Source organism: Solanum stenotomum, chromosome 2 (assembly GCF_019186545.1).
Source record: "Solanum stenotomum isolate F172 chromosome 2, ASM1918654v1, whole genome shotgun sequence".
NCBI classification, from domain to species: domain Eukaryota; kingdom Viridiplantae; phylum Streptophyta; class Magnoliopsida; order Solanales; family Solanaceae; genus Solanum; species Solanum stenotomum.
This window is the reverse complement of record NC_064283.1, coordinates 71,425,605-71,451,204: the sequence shown is the minus strand read 5'-3', so window position 1 is coordinate 71,451,204 and position 25,600 is coordinate 71,425,605. Positions and strand designations below refer to the sequence as shown.

Sequence of the window (25,600 nt, the reverse complement as noted above, 5' to 3'; positions counted from 1 at the left end):
TCGATAAATTGTATCATTTTTCAATAATATATAATATCACACATCGACGATTTAATCAACGAACATACGAGAAAATAAAAGTATGGTATGACCTAGAAGCGTCTACTTGGGTCATACCGTACAAGCCCAACCCCATCACAACCCAACACAAATCAACCCGCTTGCCAATTGAAAGGTATATATATAGGGTTCGTCATCTCTTCTTCTTCCTTCAATACTGTAACAAAGGTAATATATGTGTATACTCTATCCTTCTTCGAATTTTTTAAGTCAAATATTTATCAAAAACAGTCTTTCGGTTAAGGTATGCGTACATTGTATTTGTCTTGGACGTTATTTGCGAGATTATGCATATCAACATTCCTTATTTCCAGTTGCACATCAGCTATTAAGTTTTTAAGCAATCTATATTCTTAGTCCTCCATCAATGTCATTTCTTATATATTTGTTTGAAAGACTGGCAGTAGATAATTCAATTCATTATGAAACCTTGATGCTAACAGAAAGTTACACACCTCAGGTTTATCTTTGCAGCACTTGACTATAACCTCATAAAAGTAGGTAGAGCATCAATTCTAATATTTCAAACATGTTCAATGAAACAACATTTCTGATAGACTAGACCCTCAGCTCAAAACATATGAAAAAGATGACAACATAATAAGAACATCCAACAATCAAGCAATAGAAATAGAAATCTAAGACTAATGTTAATCAAAACTATAATCATACTCAAGCAAATGCAAGACATAAAAATGACACTTATAAGTGGTGAATAACATGAATCATTCATTAAAGATGTCACCAAGTTTCTCTCAAAAAGATTGCAAATTTAAGGAAAATACCCCAAATAATTCAATATATAAGTTTTTTGCAAATGCACCTACATTGTCCTTGCCACATAAATAGTTCAGCAAGACTTCTCCAATTGGATTGCTACAATACCAATACTTCTAACATATCCTAATATCTTAGTCAAAATTTATATAGAAAACTAAGGTTTCTAAAAGAACACATGATCACATTAACCTTGATCCTACTTATTAGTCACGAAGACGCCAAGCTTTCCTGCAACGATCACAGTAGTCGCCATATCGAGAAACATCCCATGTTCAACCACACCTGCAAGCCTCAAAATTGCATCACTAGCTTCTTTTAAATCACTCATATCACTTTTGAAATACAAGTCAATAATATAATTCCCATTATCAGTAACATATGGTTCACTACTTTCCCTAACTACTCTCAGCTTCCCAACACAACCAGCTTCAATAAACAACATCTCAAGCCTTCTCAATGTAAATTCCCAACAAAAGGGTACAATCTCAACTGGCATAGCAAGGCCAGTTCCACCCAAATGACTCACCAATTTTGACTCATCAACAATAACAATAAATTTCTTAGAAGCACCTTCCACCATTTTCTCCCTTAACAATGACCCCCCTCTTCCTTTAACCAAATTCATTTGTGGGTCAACTTCATCAGCACCATCAATTGCCAAATCAAGAATTGGGTGTGCATTCAAATCTGATAAAGGTATCCCTAATGAAACAGCTTGTTCATGGGTAATACTTGATGTGGGTATTCCTACAATGTTCTTCAATTTCCCAATCCTTAACAATTCTGCTATACGGTCTATAGCATGTTTAGCTGTTGACCCTGTTCCAAGACCCAAAACCATGCCAGACTCAACAAACTCAACAGCCTTATATGCAGCAATTTTCTTTAACTCATCTTGGGATAAAATGACAGGTGATGGGGTAGGGGTAACCATCAAAGATGGCTTCAAATTCTTGGCTTTTTCAGACCCAAAGAAATGTGGGTATGCAATTGCCATATCTCTAAATTGCAAAATCAAGAATCAAGTGTTTGTTTTCAAGAAAAATATTAAAGCTTTCACCTTTAAGGGCAAAATCAAGAATCAAGTATTTGTTTTCAAGAAAAAGATTAAAGTTTTCACCTTTAAGGGTAAAATCAAGAATCAAGTGTTTGTTTTCAAGAAAAAGATTAAAGCTTTCACCTTTAAGGGTAAAATCAAGAATCAAGTGTTTGTTTTCAAGAAAAAAGATTAAAGCTTTCACCTTTAAGGGCAAAATCAAGAATCAAGTGTTTGTTTTCAAGAAAAAAGATTAAAACTTTTACCTTTAATGTGTATAAGGGTTCTCCAAGGAGAAAGGGGTTAGTGGGGTGTGATTGATTTGTAGACTACAACATTGGTAAAGAGAGATAAGAGGAGATTTAGGGCTAAAAGATGTGAAGAGGAGAACCAAGAAAGTAGGAAAGGGATATATATAGGAAAGGTTAAGAGAAAAAAAGAGGGGAAAAGTTTAATGTTGGGATTAGAAGAAATCTTGAAAATGGAGGGGGTATTTATGGCCTTATTTGGCAAAATAAAAGGAGAGAGGATCATAAGCGGATGAGGTTGCTTCTCCTTTAATTACAGATCTCAAATTTAAATTTTGAATATGAAAGAATTTAGTAAAGAGCGATTTCATCTAAACGGGGTTTTACATGAAACGAATAATACTTATTCTCAAACAGGGGTGGACCTAGAAGATTGCAAGGGGTTCATATAAACCTTTTCGATGAAAAAACTACACTACAATATTTAAGGTATTATATATATTAATTTTGAATCTTTTAATTAAAAATTAACTTAAAATTTTATTTATTTTAAGAGAAAAGGGGAGGATATTGAGAAGCCTAGGGAAGGAGCATATATAAATAGAGGCCAGCTAGAAAGCGCGGAGGTGAATAATGAAACGAAGTGAGAGGTCGAAGACAAGAAAAAGAGTAGAGTCGATCAGGCTCGACAATCAGGAGAAGCAAAAACGAAATTAGAATTCGGTCGAAAAAGAAACAAGGCTATGTATACCATGACCAATCACCATTGATAAAGAAAAAATCTTTCTATGATTCTAAACCGCTAGACTCCACAATAATTGCAGCTAAACGACGTCACATAAATTGAAACAGAGACAAGTATAATTTTAAAAGGTGTATATATTTCTAATTTCTAAAAGTGTAATTTTGTGAAAATGAAGGGCTAATATTAGAGACAATAAATTAATGCAGTCCTAGTCCCACACAACAAAATTTAGTTACCAAAACAATTCAATTTATGTGTTTTAAGAATTCAAAGCATGTGTGGTACAATGAACTCGATTGGAAGTGTGTTAATAGAGGACGTTGATTAACCTTTATTATGAAATACAACATGTTGCATCAACTTAATAATTTGTAGAATATGTTGTTACATTTTATTTTGTATTAATATTATTGGATGATAAGGTTGAAGTGCATAAATACATGATTTCTGGATCATCATTTAAAGGATATTCATTGTGCATAAAATTTATAAGTTTATCCATTTTAAAATTACTTCAAATATGTGGTATTAAATCTTATATGATTGAGATTTAATTATTATTGTCTAAACTTTATGCACATTTGGTATATGATTGAATTCAGTTATTTTTCGCTAAATTAAGATACATGTCTGATTTAAGTTATTTTTATTTGAACTTCAACTTGTGATAATCATCTTCTTGACAATACATTTTAATTATATTTAGTCTTTCAAAAAAACAAAAAAGAATTTGTGGTGACACAATAATTATGCTCGACACTCTCTTTATGTTTTGCTCCAAGATGTCGAGAAACTTCTTTTCAAATCACCATCATTAACATGTTCAATTTTTTATCTAATGACTAGTATATATATTGAGCTTTTCTAATCGATCAATAATCACTGTTAATCACTATTTTCCGCAACTCATAAGCTAGTGATATCTCTCCAATACTTATTTGATAAGATAAATGCATAAACAAATAAATAAATACTGTATTATTCATTGGCTGTCACTTAGCTTATCAATTACCAGCATCTTCCACAAATAAGCAAAGAAATAAGTTAACCATCTTTTTCCAGCTTAGTACGCGTATCAATACATCCACTATCAAGTGTTTGCATTTTTTATACGAGCTATCATCATTTGTTAATTAAAATACGTTTTAAAAGTAATGAGTCAGCTTGACATGTACTGGATGAAATGTTATGGGCAAATTAAGTTATCACACGACTTTTAGTGATGATATTCAAATACTTGATCTAGTCAGCTTCGAGGTGTGTTTTGATAAATAATTAGTATAGTTCATGTAAATGTGTTTTGAATAACACAAACATTTCATGTTAGAGATATTGAATTTGCAAATTAAAGATGCTTTTGACAATTATCTCTATAATATATTATGTTCTTTGAGTTTAAATGAAACTGATCTTTTTTATCTTGAATTTATTTGAGTTGTCATCACTAGGGCCTACACGTGATGAGATAGATTTTGAATTCTTGGGGAAATTTGAGTGGTGATCTTTTTCAATTTTCTCATTTGGTCAGAAATTTTGAAAACATTTTCTCCAAGAAAACAAGCTAGAAAATGATTAGTCTAATAAAAGCAGGAGAAATAAATTTTACAAATAACATTATGTATTTATTGTGTCATCCTACCCTTTAACATCTCTTATTTTCACTACACCGATCCACCCAGCCTCCATCACACTGTCCTGCAACCTTATCACTCCACCCCCATCTTCCATATTGTTTGTCTAAATTATATACAAATATTTTTAAAGTAACTTTTTATTATTATGTATCGAACACAAGAAATTAAGCCAAAAACACACTAACTTTTCTAGAGTACATTTTCTAAAAAAAAAATTTCCTTCATAGTGTTAGAGTTTTGCCCTGATTTTCTTACCTTATTTGAAATTTATATTTTCCTAAAAGACAAAGCATTACCATAAATGTTTTTACTTTTCCGGAAAGGAAAGTATAATATTCTTCCATATTTGGTTTATTCTTTCCTTAGAGGAAAAATTTGGAGATCTATAAATTGAAGATCCCTATTCTCATAGCATAACACAATAAAATCAACAATGTAATTGTTTAGAGAGTTTTGTTTATGGGGAGATTTTCTCTCTATAGTTTTTATGCTTTTTATTAGTTTTTAATTATGTAGACCAATGGTCATATCAAATAATAATATTATATCCTTTAGTATAGTTTTATGTGTCGTCTAATTTATCAACCATATTATTTGCAATTGTAAGCTTCCGTATGACGCCTTAATCACCCTTCATAACCCAACACATATAACACATTCCAAAGATTCAAACTTTCTTAAAAATTTACACTTTTTTGGGATAAATCTGGACTTGGGGTTCTCTTGTTTCTTAAAATGTTTCAATCTTGAATTGGGATTTCTTATTGTTCTCAAGGACACTGAAAATATTAGGAATATTGTAATTTTTATTTATTTATGAGCTACTTTAGTGATTCTTTATTTGCTTTGTACTAAGTAGATGAGTTGAAGAATAGAAACAGCTTAGTTTTGTACCAAATTCTTATGAATCAATGGAAAGATACTTTATGTTATTTTACTATAATACTGTGTCATAAATTAATAACATTAAAAAATCATAGTACCTCAAGACTTATATTTTACTTGACGCTCAGTAAAGTGTGATGTTTCTTTTTTTTCAATATAGGTAATGGATTCACACCAATTCTTAGAATTTTTATAGAAAAATTACAAATTTAAATTGTCATTAATCATTTGATATAATATTCAATACAAGTGTATATACGTCTTTTAAAATACCAATGCATAAGTGCTTGGAAGATCGCTTTTTAAATACTTAATAACTAAAGATTATAAAGTATTTAATATTGAGTCACTTCAAAATTAAATTCAAACACATGAGACTGAACCTCAAATTTGCGGGTATAAAATTTCAAACTTCATACATAAAAATATGAATCTTTAATGTCCAACTCTATCACGCACAAAATAGAATAAATAATTAGCACAAAATTAAATAATTCACACCATGAATGGAACTTTAAAAAATCACAACAAATTAAAAAGAATCAATTTTAAAACCATATATATGCACTCGAAAACGAAGAACATTTTCTACTTCACATTAATGAAATTTCAAAAGATAACTCAAATAATAAAATTAAACAATCTTAAAACCATATACTAATTTTTAAAAAATTCATCAAAATAACATTTTTTCTTCTTCATCCCCTTCTATTGTTTTCTTTTATTGTTGCTTTAACTAATATGAATACCAGCCATTAGCCAAAACCCCTTTAGTAAACTCTTAGGGGTCGTTTGGTGTGAAGGATTACATAAAATAGTCCTGAGGTTAAATTGTAGTGCCACTTAATTTGTTGTTTGGTTGGCATGTTCAATATAACTTATCTCGGGATTATAATTAGTACCGGGATAAGTTATCCCTCCCCTTGGATGATATAGTAATCCAGGATAACTTATTCCGGGATAAAATAAGTAAATGACAAAAATATCCTTTTAAATCTTTTTTATACATCACCTTTCACATTTATGAAGGATACTTTTGTAAACAAATAAACTGTTCTTAAAATTTATGTAAAGCCTATTATTCTGAATACAACAAACCAAACACTCAATAAAAATAATTTCAACATAACTTATCTCATCATAACTAATCTCATCATAAACGATCCCATCATAACTTGAATTCAAACCAAACGCGTGAAGACATGTAAAAGCACAACAATAGTTGATGTGGGCACACTCAATATAACAATACAACCATGCCTAAAACCAAGCTTGGCCTTGTATTCATCAACAAATATTGCAATAATCCCATGGCTTCACAAATACTTGCATTATAATTTCCATAAAAACTCTTCTCCCAATCCATCCATTCATCTGGTGGCTCATAATTCCTTTCGATCATCTTCATATCTTGAATCCTTTTTCGAAGAACAATCATGTTCTTATCCACATTCCTATCATTATAATAGTTTTGATCATGTGCTTCATCTCTTCTCATAGCCAAAGTAGTCATTGTTCTTATTATATTTGTTGATAATCTTCTTATTTGAGGAAAAAATGGTTTGGTTGGAAGAATATGTGATGTTGAAAGAATAGAAGAAGTTGATGATGATGCCATTTTTGGATTTTTTTGTGTCCTTTGAGAATATTGTTATTTTCGAAGATTATTTATCATCGTTAGTCTATTTCATAAAGAATTTCCTATATATTTTAATTTATGTGAGAATGGAGTACAAAAGTCAAAATACATATTTGAAAACTATACGAAAAATCTTACAAGTCAATATAATGCTAATGTAACAAAATATTATTTTTGATTGGTTCCCAAACGGTAACATCTTCAGATAAAATGAGATCAACAGAATATCTGTTTATTCAAAAATAATTTAACTTTAATGAGAGGATCTATAACTATATGAACTTATTTAACTTATTTGAGATCATAATAACAAAAAATCCCTGATAAGTTAAATATCGCAACATAAATTGAGACGGAAAAATGTGTCTTAAGAAATAAGGAAGGTGGCAAAACCGTGTTTTACAAGAAGAAACCGCCAATAATGAGCCAAATTAGTCACATCATTAAGTTAACGTGAAGTATATTGATTGCGTGCTCCAAAATGCATCCATTAAGTTATGTTTCCTCGGGTTTAATTTATTTATCTGATTTTAATTTAATATGAAAATTTTAAAAATATTACTAAATTCTATGATCAGAAACTAAAGATACGTGAGAAATTAAAATTTAAAAGTTGTTACAGAAAGAAAAATACTTTTATTTTTGATTTTGTTTTTTTAGTTTGACATGTGAAGCAATTTAATAAGGTACTATCATTTTTTTATGAGGTTAGTAATCAATAGTAATTGTATTAGGGATTTATCTATAATTATATTATAAATAATATATAATTATGTAATTTTCTTTTATACTGTCGATATATAAAACTTAAACTCGATTTATGTCTTTGCTAGGGGGTGAAACATTTGAATTAACTCTCAAATAATTAGTCACACTAATACCTGCCTTCTAGCCTTCTTTCTTATTTTTAATTATTCAAATTGTTTATTATAAGCATTTTATACAAAATTAAAATTAATTTTCGGGATTTTAACGATCAAACTCCATGCACAAATTTCCCATTATCATCCTATATATGTTCAAACAAATATAATAAGCTTCTAGATTAGAGTTTCAATATTTCCAGTGTTATACATTAATTAAAACAACTTTTTTTAATCCAATTCTCACGTTTTAAAATAGTGTCTTTTTTTCTAGAAACTTTTTTTTTTGTACCATAATTTAGATATGGTCATAATAATTATACTGATTCTAGAAATATATGCATAGACTAGTATAATTGTTCATGTTCTTATGATTAGTGTGTCCTAAGACCTTGTCAAAAAAAGAAAAATAAGTGGAAGAACTTGTTAATTATTTAATCATTTGATAATTATATTTTTTTAAAATTTATTCGTTTCTTTAGTTCGTTTTTAAAAAAATGTTTCTTTTGTGACTTTATAAACTCTTTAATTTTTTATTTTTCACATGACATGTTATTTAAGACTATAAAATTAAATAAATAAATAAATAATATATTTTATTTATTTTTAATTTCAGATTACGAGATTCAAAAAATTTATATAACACAACCATAGATTTTTGAAGGCACATATATAACTCTTCTTTTTAACGATTATAGATGCACCTTTCTTAATCAGAAGTTTCAGATTTGCGTCTTGGGTATGAAAAAATATTGATATAGAGCGCTATCCTCTGAATAGGGCCCTACCGAACACAAATTCATATTAATCAAACTGTAATATGGATATCATATACTAAATAAAAAATATAAAAAAGAAGGTTGTAGATGCACCTGTATCAGTGCTGGAAATCAATTTAAGGGACTTAATTTTTTATTTAATGTGTTATAATCTTTGGGTTGACTTTTGATGATTTGATGAGGAAATCACTATCTTGGAATGATGTGTTCTAATTTTAAAATTTTATAGTTATACCCTCTGATAGTCATATTTTTATTACATGTCTTTAAATAAATGTTCTTAATAATAATAATAATTAATTATGTATGAGTATTATTTTTCGTTCACTTTTATTTATCATGTTTGGATTTATCATAATCATTAAAAAAAAAATTGACATGGTTTTTTTAGTACATTGCCTCTATTAATTGATATTTAGTACTATTAGATCATGAAAAAAAAAAAAAATCTTGGTATGCTTAAATAAAATGACAAGTAATAAGTGAAAATATTTTTTGAAATCTCGATAAATAAAAGTAAACAAAGAGGGAGTACTAATTAAAAAGATAATTTCATTAAAAAATAATCATATTAATCATTGTTTTTTAAAGGCATGCAAGATTCTAAATAGACAAATAAAAAAAAATACACATCTAATTAAAATATTTTAAAATATATATTTAATCAATAAGAATCGAGTAATATGAAACGGATTCAATTCCTCAATTCAATAGTGAAAGAAAAAAAAACGCGCACCAATCAAGTTGGCTGCTAGCTTTTTTTCACGCGGCTATATATGCTTCACGCCTTATTGCTAAAAGACTTTAATACCCTCACATGAAACCAATATCTATAAATACATATATATCTAAGTTTAAACAAAATTCAAGACTCATTCCTCAACACAAAAAATCAAACAAAATGTCAATGTCAATATCAATATCAACTTCTTCTCTACTTCTTCCTTCACAATTTTCACCAAAAAGAAGGTCATCAAGAGCTTCGAGAAGAACTACGATGATGGCAATAAGAAGAGAAGCACATGATCAGAACTACAACTCTAATGATTCTAGTCGTGTAGACGAGAACTTAATAGTCCTTCGAAAGAGAATCCATGAGATGGAGATGATAGAGAAGAATTACGAGCCTCCTACTGAATGGATGGATTGGGAGAAGAGTCTTTACGTAGATTACGATTCAAATATTTGTGAGTTAATGGGATTATTGCAAGCCCAATTGATGGATACAAGGCCAAGCTTGGTTTTGGGCATGGTTGGGCTCATTGCATTAAGTGTACCCACTTCAACTGTTGTGGTTTTGTTTCATTTGTTAGAGTTGGCAAAAGGGATTTTGGCTAATGGACTACATATTACTTAAATAACTTCCTTCGAGGCATGCAATAGCTGGTCTGGACACTACGGTAAAAAAAAATCTTTCATGGGATCTTTTTAAGGCTAGCTTTCCATGTTGAAGACTAAAGTTCTTTTTATATGTACATTGATACTACAAGCATTAATTAGGATTTAAAAAAAAAACTCTATTTTTTTCATTCTTTATTCAAATATTGTATTTGTATGTGTAAGCTCTACCTGGTTTAGGCATTAGTAATGCATCTATTTGTTATATATATAGTTAGAATAAGAATTTTTATAATAATATTGTTTGTATAGCTGAATAAATCTCTTTGAAACCACTTTTCTTTTCTAATATTAACTATCTGGTATTCAATATTTAATTACTCCGATTTATATAAATTAGTATTGTATATGCCACATTTGAAGAAGGAAACATTATAATTACTAGGAGTATTCTTCCTATTATTCCTCGGACTCGCACTCTAGACCTTTGTTCAAGGGTGTCGCACCACCCTTCTTTAGTGTTTGAATACACTAGAGACTTCAATGTAAAAAAAAAAAAAAAACCTATAAAAGATTTTATTTTGTATAAGTTTTGTCAAACATAAAATCAAAAATCGTTAAAATACATAAAATACTTCAATCGATGCTCGTCTATGAAAAATATATAAATAAATATTTCCACCTCGTAAAACGAGAATATTTACCTATTAACACAACAACAAACACCATCATCCTGACCAAAAATAAGACTGGGTATACATAGAGCCACAAAATAATCCAAACGCTTGCATTTTTTGCTACAATCTCGATTACTTGTACATGTCCCTAATAATTTGCCACATATATCACTTGAATCCTTCACCTGATTTTCTACATTAAAAAAATAAAATAAAAAAAGAGTCACAATCAAAGAAAATTAAAAAATAATAATTTATACATCATTAAAATTTTTTAATTATATATATTGTCAAATATTGATATCGTAATAATTACCTTTGGCTTGACAAAGAAGAAGAGAAAATAAAATAAAAAGAGCAGCAATTTGATGTTTGTATGATGCCATTTTTAATATTATTTTTGGCCTTTTGGGTATAATAGTTGCTCTTTTGTCACCAAAATTCTATGAAAAATAATGTGATTAAATTGAACGTAGTTGTGATGAATTTATAAGAATGTAGGGTCGAAATTTTAGTAACTTTTTTTTTTTACCATGATACAACATTACTATACTTTTTTAAAAAGGAAAAATATTTAAATAATGAGTTAGTTTAAAGTGTAATTTTCCTTCTATGATAAATTCTATAATTTATTATAACAAATTTACTTATCTCCAAATATGGTGCAGATCTTTTGATTAAAGAAAGTAAATAATAGAGCTTTTGATTTGCCGTCAAACTCTTGATTTGTCATCAAACTTTTCTTTTTTAAATTAAAACAAGAGGTTCATTAAGTCGATTTCACGTGCAATAGTATAAAATTTTCTTTTCTTACAACGTCACATGTCAATAATAAATTGATATAGTTCAACAAATAAATATAGCTTCTTAGTTTAACTAACAAAAAAATATGAAGTGTTACGTTCTTCTTTTAACCCCTGTATCACATGAAGTTATTATTTCTACTAAACATATCAAAAAACAATTAAGTATTCCATGACGATTAATACGTCTTTATTAAACACAAAAGATAGAGATCACCAAGCCTAAAATTAAAGGATGAAATATGGCAATGGCTTTGTTAAGCTACAAAATTTATTTGGTAATATAGGATATGAATGATTCAACTTCCTTGGTTGTCACACCTCCGGGACTAAAGGAACTCTTGATCTTATTGCTCAACTCGACCGCCCTCTTTCGCATCTCTTCTCCTTCTGTTGTATCCATCAAAACTTTGATAGATTTTTCGATTGAATCAGATGTCACTAACTCATCCTTATGAGTCCAATTACAAAGTGAGATTCCAATTTTTAGAACTTTAGTTACAAGGACAGCATTATAGGGTTGGTCCCACTCATTTGGCCAAGCTATTATTGGAACTCCCATACTAATGCTCTCCATACAAGAATTCCACCCGCAATGACTTAAAAATCCACCAGTAGACGGATGCCCCAATATTTCCAATTGGGGCACCCAATTTCTCACCATCATTCCTCTTCCTTTCACCCTTTCTTCGAACCCTTGTGGTAATTCAATCGTATTATCATTATCATTATTATTACTATGATCCCCTTTTCCTATTACCCAAATAAATCTTTGATTACACTTTTCTAGACCAAATGCAAGCTCATTGATTTGCTCTTGTGATAATTTAGTCCCCGTACCAAACGAAACATATATTACTGAATTAACATCTTGATTGTCAAGAAATTCAAGACATTCATGACTAGGAGGAGCCTTATCATGATGTGATTGTAGTAACATATGAAGTGGACCAAGTGCCCATAAGGGCTTCTTGTTTTTCGCATTAGCAAGTAAATCTAAGTACTTACCTTCAACTTCTCTAGATGAAATCATGAATTCTCCTGAGTTGAAATCCCACTCATATAAATCTTTTTCAAAAATTTCCATACCCGGTGGAAAACAACTATCCATAGCTGGGAACTCTTCATACATTTGCTTAAGCAACTTGTCACCATCATCATCAACATCAACAACAATACTTTGTCGAAGGAGAGAGTATTTACTTATAGCTGAACCTGAGTGAAAAATACAAGTCTCAACATTAGGTAATGTATGAACATCACCTAAATAGTCCTTCATTATAGAGTCATAAATTATGACCAATTTCTTTGTATTCATGGAGAGTTCAAGGCATGTTCTCTGAAGAGACTCTGATTGTTTTTCTAATAACTCCATAATCGAAAGCACACGTTCATCATCGTAATCTTCTTCATTGCTTCTCTTACATTCATCTTGTGAAAGCAAAATGTCATTAAAATGAATATTTTTTGCGATCTCAAAAGATTCACCTTGAAGGCGCGGTTTTAAATCTTTGTTGAATTCAGGAAGGCAAAGTAAGTGTACCGGTATATTATGGACGGCGATGAAACGAGAAAGAAGAAAAAGTTGATTGATATGAGTAAATCTAGAAAATGGCACCATGGCTACAATTATTGAGTTTTTGGTAGTAGCCATTGAAGAGAGAAAAAAAAATCAATCAAGAAGAAATGAATATTGCAAGTGTTGGCTAGAAGATGTGGAGGGATCTCGTATAAATCGACCCTCTGTTGAATAATAGTAATTATTTAATATTGACTTGACATAAAGATTAAAAAGCAAAAAATGATAAGGTAATTTTACCTAATCATAAACATTGAAAAACGAACAGTATTTAATAGCAAGGGTAAAATAAATACAAAATGGTTGATTATTCATTGATTTTATAATCTAGACAAATATTATTAGACATTTCAAGATAATATAATAGACAAGTAAAAATGAACGGAGGGAATATCTAATTCCTTTTTAGAAACTCATTCATTTAATCCGATCCGATTCGACAACCCGACCTATTTTTATTATTGTAATAATTTGCACGTGCTATACTGCTAGCACCCCATGCCAATTGTTTATGGCTCTCGTGAGTTGTCATCACTAATGTTGTGGGCTTTCTCTGACCATGAAAAGCTCATTAAGTTTGAAAATCGAATATAAGTCGATCGTAAAATTAATTTATTGGTATTGGTGCATTAAAGCTTTATATTTAAAGATTTATTGGTATGAAAGTGAATTATTTAAATTTTTTATTGAATAAATTGTTAATCAGTAAAGAATTATTCCATCCGTCCACTTTTAATTTTCATGACTTTCCTTTTTAGAGTTAAACAATAAGAACTTTGATTAATATTTTACGATGTATTTTTTCATCATATTGATATGCAAAAACTTGCAATTTATAGTAGTTTTCATATAGTTTTTGAATATCTAAATTTTTTTGTTTAAAATAATGTAATCTTGTTTCACTTTAAAAATTAGTCAAATTGACTTTCGATCTACGGATGGATTTTTAAGTTATTGGGGTGGAATCCCGGTATGAAAAGCGTTAACATGGGAGTTCCAATAATAGCTCGGCCAAACGAGTGGGAACAACCCTATAATGATATCCTTATAACTAATGTTCTAAAAATAGGAATTTCACTATGTAATTATATTGGACTTGCAAGGATGAGTTAGTGACATCAGAATCAATCGAGAAATTTGTCAGAAGTTTAAAGGACTCACTATGAGTAAATCTAGAAATGAATATTGCAAGTGTTGGCTAAAATATGTGGAGAGGTCTTATATAAATCGATCTAATAGTTGTTTAATATTGACTTGACACTCAAAAAATGATAGGGGTAATCTTACCAAATCACCCTATTAAATATAGTAAAAATTAGGCAAATGACATAGTATAAGAAAGAAATTACTTCCTTTCCCTATTCTTTCATTAATTACCAAAAATCTCTATTTTTAGTGTTTTCGTATACATAATATAGCAGTGTGGATACTTAATATAGCAGCGCGGATACTTTAATTAANACACTATGTATCCCGCTATGTGGAATGTATCAAACCTAATGTATCCCGTGCACAACGCTATGTATCCCTCTGTGTGGAATGTATCAAACCTAATGTATCCCGTGCACAATACTATGTATCTCGCAAACAGCATTTTTAAGAGATTTTTGGTAAATAGAAAAGTAGAAGGGATATGATGTTATTTAGTACTTATAATATTGGTTCTTATAATTTATACTTTTTATTATTGTCATAATTTGCACGTGCTATACTACTAGCACCCCTTGCCAATTCTATGTCTTTACGGCTCTCGTGAGTCGTGGTCATAAAATTGTGGGCCTTCTCTGACCATGACAGCTCATTAAGTTGAAAATTGAATATAAGTCGATAGTAAAATTAATTTATTGGTATTGGCGCATTAAAGTTTTATATTTAACGATTTATTGGTATGAAAGTGAATTATTTAAATTTTTTATTGGATAAATTGTTAATCAGTAAAGAATTATTCCCTCTGTTCATTTTTAATTATTATGGTTTTCTATTTTAGAGTCAAATGATAAGAACTTTGACTAACATTTTACGATAGATTTTTCATCATATTGATATGCAAAAATTTGCAATTTATAATACTTTCATATAGTTTTTGAATATTTATTTTTTTTGTTTAAAATATTAAATTAATATAATCTAATTTCACTTTAAAAATTAGTCAAATTGACTTTCGAAAAGCGTAACATGATAATTAAAAATGAACAGATGAAGTATCTACTTACATTTTTACCCCTTAATATATTAAATACATTTTATTAACCCTGAATTTCTATTTAATATTTTGATGCTACTTATATGATTTGATACATATTTGTGAGTTAGGAACATGGAATTCTTATTGGCATACTAGCTAGCTAGTTTGAATCACAATGTACGAGTCTTCACTTCTTGTTGATAAAAATGTAGTATGTTTTAGTTTTGAAATATTAAGTACGTTGTATTGGTGAATAATTATAAAATAAATGTTTATGTTCATGCACCCTCAAAACTTAGGTTTATTTTGTATTTCTAGTTGTGATTTACACTACAAAATTACTAGCTTAATAGAGCTAGAAAAAATATTTTGTTTGATGGCAGATAATTGAAATGATTGAGTCAAATATTGCCCATTAACCGTCTGATAATTATCAATGTGATTCTAAATCGATGATATCTTAGTAGTTGATTAACAGATTAGTATATTTAGAAATTAATATCTGATAAGTCAAATTGTTAAACATTATTAGCCATACTATAAGCGATTTTATTATCTACTTACATTTTTATCCCTTAGTATATAAAATGCATCTTATTAATCCTAAATCCTTATGTAATATTTTGTCGCTTCTTATATGATTTGATACATAATTGTGAGTTGGATTTCTTATTAGTCTACTAGCATTATCGCAAAAATATTTTTTAGTGACAATAAATAAATATAAACATTAACAAAAAGTTCTAAAACCTTAATCGGCATTATCTAATTGTCATTAGATCCAATGTTGTTATAGACTTTAGCTAGGACATTAACAAAAAGTGTTAATTGCCGCTAAAAATACATATTTATAGCGACAATTTATCTATTGACATATATGCAACTTTGTTTGCAAGCCCCACCAGATATACAAATAAAATTTATACAAATACCTAAAATTCTTTATTGCATTTTTTTAAAAATTGTAGTTGCGATTCATAATTATATGAGATTATAGTTGTATTAAAAAACACCAGTATTATTTGCCAATTCACATAAAAAAATTTTATAAACTACTCCTACTAGTCTAATATCAAAATTTTAGTACCGCCCCACACGAAAAATTAATTCTTATATCAACAAGGATTACTCAAACAATTAAGGGAACTTATGGAAATCCTAGTAAAATAAAATTAAGGTAAACTTATTGAAATCCTAGTAAATACTCAAATAAGGATTATATATGACGATTATAAATAAAACAAAAACCTCTCTACAAATTAAAAATTAGAGCCTAATAAATTAATTCCTCCTAATCTCCACAAAATTAACAAGAATGGGAAAGAAAAGCCAAGAATATGAAATGTCAATCCGTCAAACTATAATCGGCAACATTGATCGTCCAAATCGTTTTGACTATTGTGTTAATCCATTATTTGGATGCAAAAGGCGAAAAAATAAAAAAATAAAAAATTTATTCCGATTATTCTCAACCTTCATTCCGGCCTCAACCCTTGTCTTGACCTCAATTTGACTTCGGCTTAGAGCATTACAACAATATTTGACTGTCAATATTTGAAAGGTGTCACATATAAATTAGGATAAAAATAGTGCTGTAATTCCATGGAGCTTTTAGATATTATTAATTAAGAGTTATATATATATATATACTTCCTTCTTGTTAATTAATAGAATGTTTATCCTTCTATTTATAATTTATTATTTTAAGTAGGTTTATTTTGCTTTTATTTTCATATTTATTAAGTATATACCTTCTCTATATCAATTTACATGACACAATTGCAATTTCAAGATTCAACCAGTTATGTATATACATTGTTACATATATGATATATATTGCCCCAATTTCGAGATTTCCCAGGCCCTGCACCTTTTTTTTTTATTTTTTATAATATCTTGTTTAATTTAATATTATTACTCACATTTTTTTCGTATAAAATTATATATTCAAGATAGATGCACAATCTAACGTGATAATGATATTTGATGGGGTGCACTATTTCCAAAGTGAATGCACATGGCATTAAATTTTATGGTATAAACACCCTATGATAATATCAAAGTATTTTTGTTCTGAAAATATAATGAAAAATGAACACAACTTTAAAGGTATAGATTATACTTAGAAAATAATATTAAATTTTAAATAGATTTTATATAAAAAAAAAATTAATATGATTAAACACAACTTTAACTTGATTCAATTCCAATTCTTTTTTTTTTAAATAAAATAAACAATATTTAATTTTCATAACAAATACAGTTGACTTGAATCCGTGTGACACAACGTGAGTTCAACCCTCAAAAACATTAAAAAAAAAAGGTCATCTTGTCTTACCATAGAATATAAAAAGGTTAATTGTTAGTGGTAGCCTCTAATTCAGCACTAATTTATTTTGTTAATACATTTGCGTATCTACATATACTTCCTTTATATCAATTAAAACATAGTTATAATTTCGAGATTCAACTAGTTCTATATTGATTCAAATGGCAGCTACCAACTCAGTAATTGTTGCCATCGTGCCACATCCTGGATTTAGTCATGTCAATTCGCTTTTCCTCCTTGCTCGCCTCATTGCCTCACATAATATACCGGTACACTTCATTTGCCTTAGTGAATTCAACCAAGATTTAAAGTTGAGTGTTAAAGGTGAATATTTTGGGGATACAAACAATATCCATTTCAATGATATTTTGATTCCACCAGTTGAATATTGCGAAAGCACGGGAAACGGTGATGATCGTATGGTTTTGTTTAGAGAGTTGATGAAACAACACTGGGATCCCGTTCAGAGAACCTGCCTGGAACTCTCCAAAAGTACAAAGAAATTGGTCATAATTTATGACTCGATAATGAGGGTTATTTTAGGGGATGTTCATTCATGCCACAACGTCGATACTTATATTTTTCATGTTGGCTCGGCTTTAAGCAAATATTCTATGCTTCGACAATCTATCAATGATTTAGACGTTGTTGATGATGATCATGAAAAATTGCTTCATCAAATGCATGATGAGTTCCCGACTATGGATAGTTGTTATCCACCGCTTATGGATGTATTCGTAAAAGATTTACATGAATGGGACCTCAACTCAGGAGAATTCATGATTTCTTCTAGAGAAGTTGAAGGTAAGTACTTTGATTTACTTGCTAATGCGAAAAACAAGAAGCCCTTGTGGGCACTTGGTCCACTTCATATGTTGCTACAATTATCACATCATGACTCTACTTCTTATCGTCATGAATGTCTTGAATTTCTCGACAATCAAGATGTTAATTCAGTAATATTCATTTCGTTTGGATCAACACCTAAATTATCACAAGAGCAAGTCAATGAGCTTGCGTTTGGTCTAGAAAAGAGCAATCAAAGATTTATTTGGGTAATAGGAAAAGGGGATCATGATAATAATACTAATAATAAAAAAGGTGCAGATAAATTTGAAAAAAAATTCGGAAAGATTGAATTACCACAAGGGTTTGAAGAGAGGGTGAAAAGTAGAGGAATGGCGGTGAGAAATTGGGTGCCCCAATTGGATATCTTAGGGCATCCATCTACGGGTGGATTTTTAAGTCATTGTGGGTGGAATTCCTGTATGGAAAGCATTAGCATGGGAGTTCCAATAATAGCTTGGCCAAACGAGTGGGAACAACCCTATAATGCTATCCTTGTAACTAATGTTCTAAAAATTGGAATCTCACTATTTAATTGGACTCGCAAGGATGAGTTAGTGACATCAGAATCAATTGAGAAATCTGTCAAAATTTTGATGGATACAACAGAAGGGGAAGAGATGCGGAAGAGGGCGGTCGAGTTGAGCAATAAGATCAAGAGTTCTGTTAGCCCCGGAGGTGCGACATCTAAGGAAGTTGAATCTTTCATATCCTATATTACCAAATAATAATTTTGTAGACATACTAGTTTGTCTACAAAATTATGTCTTTATCTTTTTAGTTGAATCTTTAGTACTTTTGGATTATTTGTCTCTTAATCTTTTCCGTTTAATAAAAGACATACTAGTCTGTATGTGTTCTCAAATTTTCAAGAAATATATGATGGAATGAATGAGATTCCTTCCCCGTTAATCAAAATTCAAATGTCTCGAGTTAATTTGAACCATGAAAATAAAGAAATCTCTGTTAAGGAGCATTTTTACTTCAAATGAATCTTACATTTGAATTAATCGAACCACTGAATTCTGAATATTATATGATTATACCACCTAAAATTAAATTTATCGTAAGTTTAAATGACTAACTAATTCTCAATTCCTATATATATCAACAACGATTACTTGAGGAAGAAAAAATTAAGGAAATTTATGGAAATCCTAATTGTACTCAAACAAGACTAATATATGACGGTTATAAATACAACAATAACCTCTCCCCAAATTAAAAATTAAAGCCTAATAATTAATATATTCCTCCTAGTCTCCACAAAATTAACAAGAATGGGAAAGAAAAATCAAGAATGTGAATTGTCAATCCGTCAAGCTATAATCGGCAGATCGTCCAATCGATTCGACTATTGTTTTAGATGCAAAAGGCCGCGATCGGTAAAATAAAAGAAATATTTTCATTATATTAGTAACTCAAATAAAATTTAAACCAAAACCAAAATTACTACTAAAACAAACAAAAAGAAAGCTAATTCAACATTCCTAATGACGATTTCTAATGTAGGCAGATTTGATAATAATTTTGACCCCATAATGTAACGAAAAATAAAAAATAGATAATTTCTCATGATTCGATAAAAATCTAGCCCCAATAATTTCGAACAAACAAATTTAGATGAATCAGATTATTTATAGGTCGAGTCTAATACCCACATGGACCAGGACCAATAAAATAATGTCATATGTGTAAGTAAAATTCAACATATATTATTTCCTAATTTCGTTAAAAGAATGAATATTTGTAATCGTAAAGGGCAATTGTTAAGGGAAAATTATATATGAGGGGTATTTTTAAGAGAAAATTACGTGGTTAAGAAAACTTTTACTACTTAATTACTCATCACATCTATTGTTTCCTATAATTACCATTCGCGATTAACATTAACTATTAATTACGTGGGATGACTTTGAGTTTGTATAATTAGCCACGTTCGTATAATTCATCATATTTGTATAATTCATAACTAACAATTCTTCGTTTGATTTGTATTGTATACGATGATTTGTAGTTGTATTTGAAATCTCACTATTTAGCTGGACTCACAAGTTAGTGACATCAGAATCAATCGAGAAATCTGTCAAAATTTTGATGGATACAACGGAAGGGGAAGAGATGCGGAAGAGGGCGGTGGAGTTGAGCAATAAGATCAAGAGTTCCTTTAGCCCTGGAGATGTATATTTGTCTAACTTGCTCGAAGATAGAAGCACAATCTGTCAATAGTCTGTTTATTCAACTTTATATTGTTTAAGTGTCTAGTGTCTACATATGAACACCCAAAGTTATATATTTGCTAGATGCAAAGTTAAATTACTTGCATTAGTTTACGTTTGCTCTTCCTAGTACTCGTAATCTCAAAACATATCTTATATGTGATCAATAATCCCCATGTTATTTTTTATTTCCATAATATTATTATTTCTTGTTTAAGAGAACGTAGTAAATTAATGTTGAAAATTTTATAAGAGTTTAAAATGTCAGTATTTATATTTTATAGCACTAAAGTTATGAAAAAGTACACCTTGAAGAGTTGTCTACAAGCTAACCAACATTTTTTAACTCAACAAAATGACTTATGTCTGCTAATCACAACATGAATATAGAAAATATCAAAGTTAACTTGGACAACTGGGAAAATTGGAGGGGTTTTGCAAAATAATAATAAATTTTTTTTACCGTTAATAGTTTGATCCAAATTATTGTCGGCATAAATAATTTCAGATCAAATTATCAATTGAGTGTGTTTTTGTTCAATTTCTCATAGTTGTAGAACATTTGAGACGCTTTGTCCCCTTCATGTTATAATAACCTAACAACATCGTGTAACTCAAACAATCAGATTAGTTGAAGAGTGCAAAACTCCATTAAAAGAATATCTTCCTTCTTTATAAATTTTTTTAATTATGAATAGTAATTTAGTTGGAACTTAAAATATTTTTTTCGTCTTAGCTCGTTCTTTCATAACAGTAATCTCATTACACACTACAATATTTTTCCACACTTCTCGTAATCCTCCTCCACAACACAAAAGGAAGAAATACAACTTTAAAATGCATAAACACCAACAAGCGTTAAGACAAAGACTTTATTGGATCAGGACGACCAAAGTTCTAAATACAACTTTTAAAAATAATGATAATATCTGTGCTAATTTGTGTATATATATATATATAACTAGACTATTATATTATTAAATATCTATTTCGAGGGTGATGCTCCCAATAAATTTTTTTCCATATTCAGGAGTCAAACTCGAATTTTTTAGTTAAAAATAAAATAGTCTCACCGCTTCACTACCATCTATGTTGGTGCCTTTCATAATTACTAACAAATGTGATATTTATGTATATAAAAACCTTATTATACCCCACTTTTGTCTATTTAATTGCAGGACATCATTTAATATTCCTAACTATAAGTCATCTATCAAACACACAAAGATACGTAAAGGAAAAAGAATAAACTGCCACATTTGCTTAATTGTCCCAACTTATGGGCTACATATATATTTGTTTTTTTTTTCCTGTTTTTTTTTTTAATTATGTGGACTATACACAAATGAAGTGTAGGATTATACAATATGATGTGTCAATAATTAATGGGTTAGCTAAATTAATTATTTGAGAGCTTAGATATTGTTGAAATAAATGGAGAAAATATATACTTATCCACCTACATTATCCTCATATTTCCTAAAATATTATCACTATAGTCTCAAATAAATAAATTAATTCAGCCTATTAAATGTAGCCAAATCATATCGTATAATCCTACACTTCATTTGGGTATAGTCCACAAAATTTGCATCATGCATCTAATTCATCTGAAGCTAATATTTTTATTAACGTAGATTAGTATAATAATTAATAGATCTGAACACATAAAGTTATAGTACGAACGATTCAATGTTAAAAACCTATAAGGTTGAACTTGTGGAATTTTAATGTGAATATAACTATGTATGTTTATATATTTTCTTAATAAGGGCTCTAGCTAGCTGGTTATTGATTGTACGAACCTTTTGAACTATAGTTTATAATTAATAATATATAAAATCAACAATCCCAATCACCATTAGTGAACAAAAACTATACAAATTAGACGTGACTTAAGAAAAAAAACTTGGCACTTTGGTATGAAAAGACATGTCCTTGTCTAGCAGCAAATTTCTCTTGGCCTGCAACATGATATGTTTTTAGTTGATTTCTTGTACAAGTTAGATTTTTTTTAGTTTGATTGATTGATCAAAAAAGAAAAAAAAATTAAAAATATGAATTAGCGGTCAATAAAGTAAGTGATTAAAATTCAAGTTTCAATAAAAATAAAATAATTTAGATGATTTCTTTTTATTTGTCTGAAAATTTTAATACATAGAGCTATGGACATTACACATATCCTATAGAATATTTAAGGTATACGCAAATTGTCTTGAGAAATTATATGTTTATTTAATTTATGCATAATATTTAGAGCTCATTGTCCCGACTAATAAAATTTTATATGCTCAAACTTGAATAAACTAAATACGTTAAGAATGAAGGGATCTTATTTATTTCACATCAGATAAAAGAAAATCATTGTTACATAATTTGTTTATAAAGTATACAACTATGATATACCGAGTAGCCTAAACGCGTTGGTTCTTGACAGAGAGGATAGTAATCATCACATACATGAATTTTAAAACTTTCAATATATTTTTTTATAATCCTGATATTCAAGTCAGTTTAAGTACATCTAAATTTAACGTATGAAATATATATGTGTTATCTTTTATCATTAATGAGGTAACTCTATCCATCAGTACTAAAACAAGTAAAAAGAAGTTACCTAGTAATTTTTGTTTCTAACTGTGATCTCATGATTTTCAACTTATATCTTGACCATTAAGCCATATTCTTAAATTAAAAAGAAAAAAAGTACTATAATTAACAAATTAAAATATTTCTAATCAAATTTTTGTTATTTACTCTCGAAATTCAATCAACACCAACAACGTTTTGTTATAATTGAATAATTGGGGTTTCCAATCATTACCCCTCCAATTTGCCTAGTTGTCCAAGTTAACTTTGATATTTATTTTTTTGTGATTATGCTATGATTAACCGACATAAGTCATTTTCTTGAGTTTAAATATTAAAATAATTTCTTCAAATACAGCTTGTTCACAACTCTTCAAGTGTTTTTTCACAAATTTAGTACTATAAATACTGGCATATTATATCAAGCTTCTTATAAATTCTTCAACAATAATTAATTAACCTATACTTCCTTATAATAATATTTTTGTAAGAAAAAATAAAATGGGTATTATTGATCATATATCAGATATGTTTGAGGTTACAAGTATTAGGAAGAGCAAACGTAAACCAATGCAGGTAATTTAATTTGCATGCTACATATAATAATTTTTGTTTTTATTTATTTTAATTTCTTTTAATTTTTTTTGAACTAATTTATTTTTCTATAAATTTTATTTCAGACAGTTGAAATTAAGGTGAAAATGGATTGTGATGGATGTGAAAGGAAGGTTACTAATGCAGTTTCATCTATTAAAGGTTCTTTTTCACTAATCTTGGCTTTTACATATATTTTTTCTTATTATTATTGTAGAATATAGTCACAAACAATGATAAAATCATAAATTTCGTTAAAATCATTCAATTACATGTACTTAATTCTACAATCACAAAATGATATCTCACTCCCAACCACAATCATACTTGATTCTACAACGTCAGTCAGTTCAGACCTCCACTTATTTCACTCAAATTTCATTCTGGTCATGGATAAATTTATTAATTTACAACTATATCAATATATTTAATTTAATATTGAAATAGGTACCAAGACTTGTATATACATATATGTATTTTCCATATTACTAATCTCATTTTATGGACAACAATCATTTATACATAACTTGATTTTGATCATTTTTATTGTTGAATTATTTGTGTTTAGGTGTGAAATCAGTGGATGTAAGTAGAAAGCAAAGCAAAGTAACAGTAAGTGGTTATATTGAACCAAAAAAGGTGTTAAAAAGGGTGCAAAATACAGGAAAAAAGGCAGAATTTTGGCCATATGTTGAATATAATTTGGTGTCATATCCATATGCAATAGGTGCTTATGACAAAAAGGCACCCTCTGGCTATGTAAGGGATGTTCCACAAGCTTTTCAAACACCAAATACCCCTACTCAAAGGCTTACCTCGATGTTTAGTGATGAAAATCCTAATGCTTGTCAAATCATGTGATCATATATATATATATTATAGCATGCACCAACATGGGTTGTGGTGTTAGTGGCGGGACTGTTCCATTCTTATTCAGAAATTTCGGATTTAAGTGCATAATTCGGATTTAGTCAGAACTTCAATGCGGACTCCAAATTTCAGGTAGGTGGGAAAATATATATATATATATATATATGCACTAGAATTTGTATTTTGAAATATAGTGGGAGTACTAAAATTTTGGTCTTAGGCTAGTTATAAAGCAAAAAAGTTTGTGCTAGTTAGATGTTTGTTGTGTCTCACAAATTTTTTTCCTTAGATAGAACTTTAAAGCCTCCTATATATTGTGAATTGCTCTTTTCTCGTGGATGAAGGTCGGCTTACCGAATCATGTTAAATGTATGTGTCTATTGTTACATGCCAATGAATTTATCAATATAATTTAATCAAATTTAAGTGTCAAACAAAACAAGTTGTTAGTTGTCGGAGAAACAAACTTTATAAAAGAAGATCGATTTCACAAAAATATATACCAAGTTTATAATAATCAAATTGTTCATCTTTTTCTGAAAATAATTTTGTAATTTATTCCTCTACTATGAGTCAATGAAGGTTAATATTGTCATTTGTCATTATCATTAATCAATAATTTATGTTCTATCACATGTAACAACATTTTCAGGTGATGACTAATGTCAGGGACCGATGCAGCTTTATGTTAACGAATTTGTCTAAAATCATAATTTTAATTCACTAAAATTGTAATATGAATTTATAATTTAAAGGGTGAATTCATAAAATTTATAGATTACTTTTAGACTAGAATTATGTTTTCCATTCGATGTTTGAATATTCATTGTTGGATATCAACTATGTCGGATTTGCACCATGTAAAGTTCATTAAAAGAAATATTTCAAGACTAATAATTTGA

General features: G+C 29.0%; 4 protein-coding genes across 6 annotated transcripts in view; 2 read left to right on the top strand and 2 right to left on the bottom strand.

Moving 5' to 3' along the window:
- Positions 1-775: 775 nt before the first annotated feature.
- Positions 776-2,259, bottom strand: LOC125857208 (probable ribose-5-phosphate isomerase 2). The gene is made up of 3 exons (XM_049536904.1): positions 2,143-2,259; positions 1,961-2,081; positions 776-1,900 (listed from the first exon to the last, which is right to left on the bottom strand). The coding sequence occupies exon 3, from the start codon at positions 1,835-1,837 to the stop codon at positions 1,037-1,039; it is 801 nt and encodes a 266-aa protein (XP_049392861.1). The 5' UTR covers positions 1,838-1,900; positions 1,961-2,081; positions 2,143-2,259; the 3' UTR covers positions 776-1,036.
- Positions 2,260-11,509: 9,250 nt separating this feature from the next.
- LOC125857195 (zeatin O-glucosyltransferase-like) lies at positions 11,510-13,182 on the bottom strand. Its single transcript, XM_049536881.1, has one exon. The coding sequence runs from the start codon at positions 13,139-13,141 to the stop codon at positions 11,759-11,761; it is 1,383 nt and encodes a 460-aa protein (XP_049392838.1). The 5' UTR covers positions 13,142-13,182; the 3' UTR covers positions 11,510-11,758.
- Positions 13,183-17,741: 4,559 nt separating this feature from the next.
- On the top strand, positions 17,742-19,154 carry LOC125856264 (zeatin O-glucosyltransferase-like). Its single transcript, XM_049535789.1, has one exon. The coding sequence runs from the start codon at positions 17,742-17,744 to the stop codon at positions 19,152-19,154; it is 1,413 nt and encodes a 470-aa protein (XP_049391746.1).
- A 4,504-nt stretch (positions 19,155-23,658) lies between these two features.
- The window catches only part of LOC125857233 (heavy metal-associated isoprenylated plant protein 20-like), a 287,045-nt gene continuing 285,103 nt past the window's right edge, over positions 23,659-25,600 (top strand). For 2 of the 3 annotated variants that reach the window (XM_049536929.1, XM_049536930.1), the window contains exons 1-3: positions 23,659-23,810; positions 23,915-23,990; positions 24,397-24,733. In XM_049536929.1, coding sequence (XP_049392886.1) covers positions 23,736-23,810; positions 23,915-23,990; positions 24,397-24,689 — 444 coding nt within the window. In that variant the 5' untranslated portion in view covers positions 23,659-23,735 and the 3' untranslated portion in view covers positions 24,690-24,733. Of the gene's footprint in view, positions 23,811-23,914; positions 23,991-24,396; positions 24,981-25,600 lie in introns of those variants that run through there. The other variant, XM_049536928.1, reaches the window with a different exon arrangement.

Coding starts and splice junctions, on each gene's coding strand:
- LOC125857208 (XM_049536904.1), bottom strand. CDS start 1,837: ATGGCAATTGCATACCCACATTTCTTTGGGTCTGAAAAAGCCAAGAAT.
- LOC125857195 (XM_049536881.1), bottom strand. CDS start 13,141: ATGGCTACTACCAAAAACTCAATAATTGTAGCCATGGTGCCATTTTCT.
- LOC125856264 (XM_049535789.1), top strand. CDS start 17,742: ATGGCAGCTACCAACTCAGTAATTGTTGCCATCGTGCCACATCCTGGA.